Raw genomic sequence first — 11,986 nt, forward strand, 5'->3', positions numbered from 1 at the left:
ATAAGACACTTTCAGAGTTTTGGTCCATTAACTTGTAAAGCCTGCAAAGCACAATATATCATGTGAGTAAATGTACACTGACTGCATTGTCCCATTAAGCTTTCAGTTCAGCTTCCATCTGCTCCACTATTTCAGGTTCATTGAGTATGGGGAGTATAAAGATAACCTGTACGGGACGAGTCTGGAGTCCATCCGTAGTGTACTGGCCAAAAACAAAATGTGTCTGGTGGATGTACAACCTGAGGTGAGAATTATTATTAGTATTGAGTTTATTCTATTATTCTATTATATATAATTTTATAGTAATTATAATGAATAATTATATATAAACTTAGAAACTACCTGGGATACCGTAACAATGGCCTAACACTTCAATAACAGCACTATAGCAACCTTGTAGGAACACCTTAGCAACTACCTGGAAAACCAAAGCAATGGCCTAGCAAAACCTTATAAACTACCAACTGCTTTAACGTTTGAAATGTTATTAGCTGACAAGTTATTCATTTTCCAGGAGATATTTTTGAGGATATTCGATATAAGTTTCCAAAACTGGAGTTCAAATAATTAATAAAAAGTGTAGAGAAAATGAGACTTTCATTTTTCAGATATAGGAGAAAATCAAGAGGAAAATTCACGAATCACACAAAGAAACTGCTGGTGTTCTCAGAACAAAGGACTTTTTTCCCTGACACAAAAAAATAATTAACCTGTAATTAATGGTATTGCCTGGAAGTCAAATAAATGAATGGGGGGTCACTGACATTTGTGTACATATTTTTCAGTTTTTGTATTCAATATTCTTAGGTTTACATTCCATATATTCAGTTTTTCATTTAATGTTCTCTAATTTTCTTTTTATACATTCATAATCACTTAAATATCAAGTTTTCATTTTGTATATTTGGGTTTCATTTAGCATTCAGGCACCATTCAATGCTCTTTTGTTTTTCCATATTCATGTCTGAAAGGCTTCTCATGAAACTGCTGTGGTCATTAAGGTACCTCATTAATCTGCAAGTGGCAGATTTATGAGGTACCTACAGTGGCGCTATGGAACATGACGACCCAGTGTTCTGACAAATTGTGCTACCATGTCGAAATGTCCTTCCATACTGAATATTTTTAGGTAGCGTTCTACATAAAGGTAGGATATTTTGATTGCTGAAAATGCTACCAGCACCGAAATGTATAGGTAGGATAGTTTGATAGCCTAAATCTCCTTATAAGAAAACATTGCCAGTATTAAAAGAATAATTAGGATATTTTGATCGCCTAAATCACATTATCAGGGAGTGAGTAATAATATTAAGCTGAGTCTGTACTGAATTAACATTGAAAACACAACAAAATGTTTGAAACGTTATTTTACTATGCTATAGTAATGACGTGCATGCTCACTAGGACCATTTGATGGGTAGGACAAATTGTTAAAACACTGGCATGTCCCTCCGCTGACAAGTGTGTGTGTTTAGCGTTTTGCCAATTAGTTTATTGTTAGCAAGCCAACTAACGTGGCCCACATAGCATTTTGGTTATAGTTATTTCACCTATTCATCGATTCATCACTTTGTAGACATTAGCTGATGTTATTGTACTTTAATAGCTGTGAAGGAATTTTTCTATGAAGCACTTATGTCCTATATTAAGTTTGGACTCCCACATTGTTGTGTGTTTGGTGTTCTCCAGCCATTCTGGACACATCCTAGAATTCAGATCTTGGCAACTATGACAAATATAAAGTGACACACCTTTCTGTGGTGAGCTGAAGTGATACAACTGTCTATACTTCTAAGGTTAATAACTGTTCATAAGGCAATAACGGAACTTATCCAGCGTTTATGCACTTCTGTTTCTTGTGAAAAGGTCCTATTGTGTGAAAGTGTGTGCTCACATTCCACTATATCATAGTACATATGCACTCACAATATTCTCATGCTATTTTGTTCATCAGGCTCTGAAGATCTTGCGTACAGCAGAGTTTAAGCCCTATGTGATATTTGTGAAGCCGCACCTACCTGAGGATTGCCGCCAGCACAGCACAGCTACATCACCAGGAGGTGGTGACAATGGTCAGATCACGGTCAGAGCCTTTATATTTTACTATACATCAGTATCTCCCAGACACAAAAACAGGCTTGTGCAAATCCATCTTCCATTTATTTAATTTACAGTCAGAACTGCCATTAGGGAAAAAGAAAAAAAAAAACAAGTAAAAGTAAATTATACAGAAGCCCCAACAACTAAATATAATATCATTTGTTTATTATTTAGTGTGTCCACTCTTTGCCTTCATTACAGCTTCCATTATTTTCAGTATACTTGTTTTAGTCTTAGACGTTTTTTCTGCTTCTTACGATCCAAGTAATCCCAAACACATTTAAATGATGTTGTGGTTTGGACTCTGGGGTGGTCAGTCTATTTTTCTGAGAGCAGTAGCTTATTTGTTTGAATTTCCTTTTCTCAGTAAAAGACAGGAGTAGACTAAAAGGCAGAAATGGCCAATAAAATGGGTGAAGAGCAGAAGTCTGCTTTGTCTCTTTTGTTTATGTGACCAGCTGATTTCTCACTCTCACTGTGTAAAGGATGAAGAACTGGCAGAGATGCGTCACTCAGCAGAACAGATGGAGCAGCAGTACGGCCACCTGGTGGACAGGGTCATGGTGAAAGAGGACTCTGTCAGTGCCTGTGTGGATCTGAGGAATATTCTGGAGCGGCTGGAAAGGGAACCGCAGTGGGTGCCAGTCAGCTGGGTCCGGCCGTGACTCTCTGACTACACCGCGTCCTCTGATGGTGCGTTGGGAAGGTCCTTGTGAATTCATAGTTATCAGTTTGTGTGTTCACCACAAGGAAGCTGCATTCAAATGGCTGACACTGGTGTAAAGACAGTTGTAAAGTGGTAAACTCAGGCAAGTTCCGATTTTGTTAGCCAGTACAGTCTCTGATTCCACACAAGCATAGCAGACAAAGATGGCAAACAATGCATTATTGGTAAATGTATCACTGCAGTCAGTCAATGTATCACGTTCATAAATGATTGTAATATGAAGACTACCTCTATTGAGTAGACAGGCCCTACCAGTAAACAGCAGTAAGTGATGTCATAGGTCCATTTGCAGTACTTTGTCATTAGTAACATATTATTCCTTTTTCAGCAACAGGAAAAAGAGCAGAAATCATATATTTCACAGAAAAATACACAAAAGCCTAAAAGAAACTAAATACAGGCTAATAATATTAATTCGTCCCATTTTCTCTTTCATCTTTTAGTAATTATTCCAGTTTGGCAAAACTCCTGTTTTTTCACTTGTTTTCCTTTGACTTTCCCCTTTCCTTATGCAAGGAATTTAATCTCCTTTATCCTGAAAAAGTAATAACTTGTACTTAATGGCCACTTTGAGTAAATAAATGAATTGGGATCACTGATGTTTGCACAGTACTGCAGGTATTGTTCACATGAAAAATACCGGTTGATGATGATTAGCCAAGCACAAAAAACTGGCAGTCACAATTTAGTGATGTGATAATGTTCTGATGTTACAGCATTGACAAAAGCCATCTGAAATGCATCACAACATAATGTTTGCCTCCAGTCTTGATGGTCACCTATACTGCACTCTGTGCACCTCAGTCATTTCACAGCTAATGAAGTCATTCTAGAACAGAATCAGGTGTTGTTTGAGTAAGTAAAACATGAAACTGTGCACCACAGGTGGACTACAGGACTGCACTGCAAAAAAATGGTATCGTGGCAAGTAAAATTATCTTAAATCTTTTTACATCTTTAAATCGTTTATTTTTTTTTATTTCTAGACATTGTTTACTTGTTGTCGGGTAAAATGATCTTAGTATATTGACAGATAATTTCATTTGCTATAGGAAATGCTTCAAACAAGCAAATATCTGGTGAGAGTGAGATAATTTTACTTGATAAAATGACTTAAAACGTACAAAATGTATAGAAATATGACAGATAATCTTACAGTACTTCTACACACACCTCAAAATGAGAGATAGATATATCAACTAGATTTCAGCTAATTTTACTTGACAAGATGCCATTTTTTGCAGTGTGTAACCCAGTCACGAACAGAACGCTGATATTCAGGCACCTGCTTCTGTTTCCTCCGCCTTGTTCTATTTCAGGTGAAGCAACAGAAATGGAGCATTTGACCGTCTACAGTGAAACGCTTTTGGACACCTGCAGTTAAATTAAACCTGTGGAACATATTGGTTGCTAGGACTTGCATGAATTACCACATGTACAATCTGCATCCATGGAGACACAAATAATACTCCTGACTGCGCCTTTCACAGCTTTTTGTGTTCAGATTCAGAAAACTAAGAGGCCAAGACTGATTACTGTAGCCATGTGAATATGTGCTGTTTACTGCATATCACTCAAAGCCACTTCATCATGAAGGTCTCTTCTGACTTTTTGTACTCCATCGTTCTGTAATGACTGTTTATATTTAGCAGAATGTAAATGATGGTGTTAGTATATATATATATATATATATATATATATATATATATATATATTTGCAGTTAAGTCCATGATTCATTTTCTGTATAAAAATTGACTTTATTGAACTATTTTTTATTTATTATTATTTGATTATTAATGTTTTTGTAACCTGTATTCTGCTAAAACTGAAATGATGACTGCTGTGCTAGCTACTTTATTTTAAGTTGCCCAAATAATATGAAATTATGGTATTCTAATTTATTACGAAAGTGATATCACAATAAAATCTAAATTAAGGACTGAGGCATGTGTTAAATTTGGGGTAATGTAATACTAAGATATGATTACATATCCTTTAGAATGTAAGATGTTTTTAATGCACTGTGCATTGTGTGAATCTAAAATAAGACCCATTTTGTGACTATTTCCTCTTTTTGACCAAGTGTGCTAAAACATAGTTATGAGTATGAAACTGGAATTCTCTTATTTTTATATTAGTGTGTAAGAGGCCTGGAAATCTAATAAAGTGTATGATTTTAGATATGGGATGCAGTTTCTTTGGATCAGTAAATGCTGAAAGTTACCTGGACAAGAACAAAGTTCATCAAGCATTTTGCTAGTTTAGGTCTTGCCTTCAACATGGTTGCAATATGAGACTGTAGGAGGACTCTGAGAATTTGGGCTGGAAAACTTCTGCATGAGCTAGAAAGATGGACCCAATTTAAGAGTGACATTTTTATTCATGTTATTAAATGAAAAAGAAAACAAAGCAACCCCTGAATCACCTCCTGCTGCATGGTCTGTTGCATCTGATGTAGTTTGCTTTGTTTTTAAGACAGTGGACATTTTTTTGGTGCTAGCCTTAGTTTAACATGGACGCCAGACCAATGAGGCCTGGCTGAGTAGCTGCCTGACTCAGTCAGCTGCATCAGATGGCATTACGGTCTCCCAGCCTTGTCCACGAAACAAGCCGTAGACCAGCTAGTTCACTTGTCAGGATCCAGTCCTGGCATGCCAAAACATTGCAGACGTCAGCACACTACCTCATTAAACACACCTGATTCAGCTCATCAACTAATTAGCAAACTGAATTCAGAGCATTAGAGGATGGTAAACGTTAATCTTTGCAGCGTTTCTTTGTTCTCCTTGTTTTTGCATTTCTCAACTGCATTTGGATGACTTTCATTTTCCCTCACAACACCCAGAAAATCACACAGAAGAACCTCCACTGTATAATCTAGATTATTACTTCTTTGCCTTGTTCATAGCAATCTCTCTTTACGCAGCTGTGTCATCACGTAACAACATGGAATAGTCCATTATAACCATGACCGGGGGTGAGGCTGTCCTGACATTATTGAAAATAGCAACAACAGTGGTAAATAACAGCTATTTTACAATGTATGTATATGTTGCAGTGCAAAGACTGACAAAGCAATACACAATATTAACCTTACATGATGCCATCCTATGCTAGTTAACAGTGAACTTTATGTTCGTTGTACTGCATGTGTTTAGTTTTGATCCACCATTAATTTCTGATTTGATCACTAATATAGCTAAGGAGTGTCAGTCAAAATGAGAAGCTACTTCATGATTTAGCTAAAAACGATAGCTAGTGGTCCAAACCAAATACAGGGGGTTTGCATTTTACAAACGGTCACATTTATATTCTGTGTTGTATGTTAGCCTAAACCTTGGTGTCCTAATGCTAGTTACGGATGGTTGCTAAGAAGTAATTGGAGGGCTGATGAAAAGTAGGCGGAGAGTGCGATGATTTTGATTGGTCATAATAGAGCGACCCCGCCCAGAGAAAACAAATCAGAGCACGTTCAGTCTCCAAGCGTTGTGCGCTGTTTTGCTACAGTTTTCAGGTTGAGCAACATGTTTGGTCGAAACGGTGCAAAACGGTGGGAAACAGGCTCTGAGGTACGTTTTCTCTCATTTGGCAGGTGTGTCAGAGGTGTTACCCAATCAGCAGCGACGTGTACATAAACCCCGCCATATTAAAAAGTGCACACAGTGGATTCTAATAAAGTCCTCTACATATGCAATAGCTTGGTGTGCATCTTGGTGTGCACAACAGTTAAAAACGGTAGAAGATGTCTGTCGTTAAACCCAATACAAGGGGCTCAGAAAATTCCTTGAAAAGGACGCCAAAGAGGTTTTCTCAGCTGCCATAGTTGCAACGCTTGCCTAACACAACTGAGTATTCAGTGCAGCACTGTTTCCTTTGAAATAAACGATTTGCTACATTTTGTCCGGGGTGAATGAAGCCTACGTTTAAATATTTTAAAGAAATATGGCTTAATAAACATTTTTCCCTATTTGATTGGTTAGGCTTGTGGTCAGCCTCCCTGTGGCTGCTCCCCCCTGGTTGGAGGCCCGAGTGTGTGGTACGTATGGTATTTGAGGAAGCTAATGTTGGCTTCTTATTCAAACTGTCCGCTCCACCTTAAATGGAGCAGCATTTACATTAAAGTGTCTGTTCAGGTGACAAAATGTAACTACTGCTCAATTTAAGGTAGAATGGAAAATGTGTACAAAAAGCTGCCAAATTAAAAGCTTCAACTCAACATTTTTCATCATTTTTCACCTTGTTGGCCACAAAGAAATATTGCCATAGATGTGTCAGTTGACATTACTCAGTACTGATACCAATAACAGAAGAAAACCTCAATAACACTAAATAACAAGAAAAGCTTTTTCAAAGCTTTTTATTTGTAAATGAGGGCATTCATTTTGAAGTCAACCTGAAATGTAAACTGACCACAATTTATCATCTTTCGTCAAAATCTAATGACTTTTGTCTGACTCTAAAACGTCTTCTGAGGTGTGGTTATGTCACCATGTACCAGCAGGTGGGGAAAAAACATTAACCAAATAATATATTCACCTCCCTCCTCCTATCCTCCCCACCTATCATCAGCTAGCTTAGAGACCCTCCCTGAAACCAAGTTTCACTCAAAAATACATCACGGTACAGAAGGAAATGATTTCCAGTTCACATTGACTTTAACATTGTTCATTCTCACAAGATGAGATTTGCATAGTTTTGATATCCACCACTAGATGGCATTATTGGACATGCACTGTTTTTCATGTCCACCTGGCCGGGCTGGACAGTCACTAACAGACATACTTGTTAGTAATAAGTGTGATTGCTGATATGTGGTGGTTGACATTTTTTCATCTGTTCATTTGACTCAAATACCACTTAAACACAGAATGCTCGTTTACACTCAGTGCGACACCAGCTTCACTCAGTAAGCAACAGATATCACAATTTATTTATTTTTCCCATAAAGGAATAGACATTAAAGGTATAATCTTAATGATCCACAATACAGGTACATACATGGGGTTGATGCATCAACAGTAATGACAGAAACAACCGAAAAAAGGAGAAGTGCTTATTCTGGAAGGTCCTCCTTTATTCCACAAGTGGATATGACTCAAATATGTAGCCTACCTTTATAAGGTTCTTTCATAAATGCTTACGGCACACGGCCAGTGTATTCAATTTTAAATGCAGCTTATCCTTGCAATAGCTGTGCAAATATTGTAAAATCATGCAACACTGCCCACACTTCATCCACCCAGACAGCTGGCCAGGGCTGGGTCTACCTCAGGTCAGTGCCTCAGGCTGCCCAGAAAATGCCAACCAAAAGCTGCCATGTATGCACTGTGTGAGCAGCACTCTACTGAAGGCTCCCAACTGCTTTCTCTTGGCTTCTTAACAGGTGGCATAAGATGAGAAGGCTCTAGTATGAGAGATTGGGGGGGGTCCTCTTGGGGGCAGGGCTGAGCAGGCTGTGCAGTGACTTGCACAATCGTCTGTATGGTGAAAATCTTGAAAAAGTGCCAAAGTAACTGGAGAGGGCAAATGTTAAAAATAGACCTGTCCGTCTGTGCTTAGTCATTCATATCCCGGAGACATGAGAGGGGCTCGTCCTCGTCTTCCCTTAATGAAAGAGTGGTGTGATATGATGTGCTGTTCTCCATGAGGCCATCAGTAAAATGTTGCAGAGCTAAAAGTTTGCACACAGTTGTATTTTTCAAAACTAGCTTAAAAATGACAAAACAGCGTAACAAAACCATGCATCTCTGAAATGGTTATTCTGTATGAGCAGGAAAAACAGAATCTTTCTCACTCAGTTTTGTATAAGCATTGTTAAAGTTTCAAAACATACCATTCACTTTACATAGCCTGTTTTGAATTTGTTAGGTTTTTGACATCACAAAACACAATGCATTTACACATATCTACCTATTCAAAAGCAGTTTAGTTCTTCCTATTTATATTTAGGTTATTAGGAGTGTTGCAGCCCAGACAGCCAATCAGAACAGAGGTCATGTACATATATCAGTCTTATCAGGCACGGGAACAAAAACAGCTAGTTTAATTTGAGGGGATAAAGAAAGTTTGGAAAATGGTCATGTATTAGAACAGTTTTGGCACATAAACCCACACAAACATTAAGGGTGGGGAAAAAAATAATTACAAGAAAAATGTAGAATATAAACCATTTTTGTACATTAATATAACTAGATTTTATTCCAGGGAATTTTGCACAACTTCTGTTACGCCATTTGTAATGAAATGTTTACTCGACGTAAAGGGCAGCAGTTGTTTTCAAATGCTGTAAAAAAAAGTTACAAGGTTTTGAATCCAGCAACAATAAGATTGTTTATTAACTAAAAGAAAACAACTGCACGTACACAGTGAATGAAGTACATATTATTTTACTTTATGCTTTTTTTTAGCACGACTCACCCGCTGATTATACCTTGAGGTTTTGAGAGATATCTATATACAAATTTTTCATGTACATGTGTTTAAAGATATGATAGAATTTTCCATTAAAACTTGATGAAATATAGAGTGAATGAATGCAGCCTCATAATGGTCTTAGGTATGGAGTATTACACAGTGATGACAGGTGCAGACTCGTGGCTGTGCTGTCACTTTTGAAGACGTTTTGTATTCAGTGATGGAAGTTACAAGTAGACCTGCTCTTGTTCTGCAGCAAATTATGTGGTTAACCGCATGACTGGCAGCCAAATGAGTAAGGTATGGTTTACGGTACAAACCAAATACGGTACCAGCTGTGGACAGTAATGAAGTATTGTCTGTTATTGCACTTGGGCATGTTTGTCAAGTATCTGTACTGTATTAAAGTATCTTTGGGGACTTTTTACTTTCACTTCTTTACAGTGAGGGGAAACAAGAAGTCAGCAGTAATTTTTTGTTTTTTCTTTGTAATTTAAACTTCCAGTGCACATATCCACTTCAAAATCACACACATAATCTCTTTTGACTTTGTACTGATATAACTATGAACTAAAAGGTATGCATAAGTATAAACAAAGATTTTTTTTTTAAGAAATAGTAAAAAAGTACTGTGCAAAAGTTGCACCTGTATATAAATATCATTATATATATAGATATATATATATAAAATTTGCACATGAGCATTTGGACAAATCAGAGCTCGTTTGGAACAGTGTACTCTGCTCAGACGAAACTGAAAAGGAACTCTTTAGAAATCATTCAGCTCAGCATTTTTGGAGAAAAAAGGGTTCTACATATGATCCCAAGAACACCAAACTCGCAGTGAAGTATGAAGGTGGCAGCATCATGATACAGAGCTGTTTGTCTGCAAACGGTACTTGGTCATTACACGTCATCACATGTACCGTATTAGAGGAGAATTTAATCTCATCAGCCAACATTCTTAATCTGGGGAGAGAGGATGGATGTTTCAACAAGACAACTACCCCAAACATACAGCCAAGACTGGTTTCTAAAAAAAGGGAGGGTGCTTGCATGGCTAGCCAATCTCCTAACTTGGATCTCATTAAAAAAGGTATGGAATGTATTATTCTGAGACTATCAGAGGGACCCTCGTAACCTTGGGGAACTGAAGACAGTTTGCCAAGAGGAAAGGGCCAAAATTGAACCACAATGCTGCAAAAAGCTAATTACCTAAAGCTGTAATTGCCAGCAGCAGCTTTGCAATAAATGTTATTGATTTGTGGCATCTGATTTTTTTCCCCCAATCACTTTCTTTTGTTTATGCTTATAAATACACACTTTTTGGTTAATATTTGTAAGAACAAAGTCAAAAGACATTGTGTGTGAATTTGAACTACATATATGGACTAGAAGTATATTAAATAACAAAAACCAAAAGTGATTGTAAATTCTTTTCTCTTCGCTGTACATTTTAAAAGAAGAATGTGCTGCTCATAACTCCACTACTTTTTGCCACATGTGTACTAGTTAGTGGGAAGGGTTGGAAAAATACTGAACAGAAAATTAGTACTATTGCCCATCTCTAGCAGTTACTCAGAAATTGTACAAAAATGAATTGTCTAAAATATGTAAAACAAACAACAGCCAGCCACCTCTGTGGGTATCTACACTCATTGTCCATTTTATTAGCTCCATTAGCATATACATGCACTGTGTAGTTCTACAGTTACAGACTGCAGTCCATCTGTTTAATTCTGTTTTGTTCATTGTTTAGGACCCCCAAAGGACCACCACAGAACAGGTATTATTTGGGTGGTGGATCATTCTCAGCACTGCAGTGACACTGGCTTGTGTTGGTGTGTGTTGCGCTGGTACGAGTGGATCAGACACAGCAGTGTTGCTGGACAGTGTGCACTTGAGGTGGCATGGACTCCACATGTTTGTGCAAAAGCCTCTAATGAGCCTCTAATGAGTGACCTAGAAATAGGGCAGAATCTGGAATCTTTCTTCTTCATTTTAGTTCGCGTAACTTTCTTTTGTTTTAAATGTTTCAAAATTCTAAAATGTTCTGTTGTTTATTTCCGAGTTTATATACAAAGAAATTGTCGATTTTAAATGTGGACTCACACCGCTTGGCTAATTAGTTTGTGGCTAAAGCCATATAGCTATAATTTTAAGCATTAATAAATGACAGTTTGCCCATTTTAAAATGTTTTTATTCCATGTCTGCAGCCACACAGTTCATCAAAATAAAATAACATAAACATAATAAATCATTGCTTTTAGTTCTGACCCTTAAGTACATTTGAGAGAAAGTCATTTTGTGCCTGAACTTTTTAAAATCTGCTGTAACATCCTCTTGTATTTTTCCATGTATTTCAAGGCTGTTATATCAATAGCTGTAGGCTGTTATGAGAGGGGAAATTGTCGATGCCAGACTCCAGGCGAGCTGCAGCTTGCTTTATATTCCCTTCTCTGGTAAACAGCTGTACAGACATGAAGTGAAAAGCACTCCTGCCCCGTATTGTTCTCCTTTGCACTCAGGAAAGTATCCATAACCCGACAGCGTGGAAAACAATACACTTGTATTTTCATATCTGGACGTCATGCCACAGTTCATAACCAGACACTTTGTAACTGCTCTGTCTTCTGCACTCTATAGATTACAGGGCAGTGACACATGTACTAATATTTTCTGCATCATCAACAGAATTTCACTTTTTAACAGTGTTGGCAGGAGGTGTGACAGTGTAGCTGTA

At 37.5% G+C, this 11,986-nt stretch overlaps 1 protein-coding gene across 1 annotated transcript in view; it reads left to right on the forward strand.

Annotated features, from left to right (window-relative positions):
* mpp3b (membrane protein, palmitoylated 3b (MAGUK p55 subfamily member 3)) overlaps window positions 1–4,444 on the forward strand; it is a 29,623-nt gene extending 25,179 nt beyond the window's left edge. Inside the window, exons 18-21 of the mRNA XM_036571749.1 lie at window positions 136–244; window positions 1,955–2,083; window positions 2,586–2,793; window positions 4,147–4,444. Of these exons, the coding sequence (XP_036427642.1) occupies window positions 136–244; window positions 1,955–2,083; window positions 2,586–2,765 (418 nt within the window). The 3' untranslated portion in view covers window positions 2,766–2,793; window positions 4,147–4,444. The remainder of the gene's footprint in view (window positions 1–135; window positions 245–1,954; window positions 2,084–2,585; window positions 2,794–4,146) is intronic.
* The last annotated feature ends 7,542 nt before the right edge of the window (window positions 4,445–11,986 follow it).

Source organism: Colossoma macropomum, unplaced genomic scaffold, assembly GCF_904425465.1.
Source record: "Colossoma macropomum unplaced genomic scaffold, Colossoma_macropomum, whole genome shotgun sequence".
Classification (NCBI taxonomy): domain Eukaryota; kingdom Metazoa; phylum Chordata; class Actinopteri; order Characiformes; family Serrasalmidae; genus Colossoma; species Colossoma macropomum.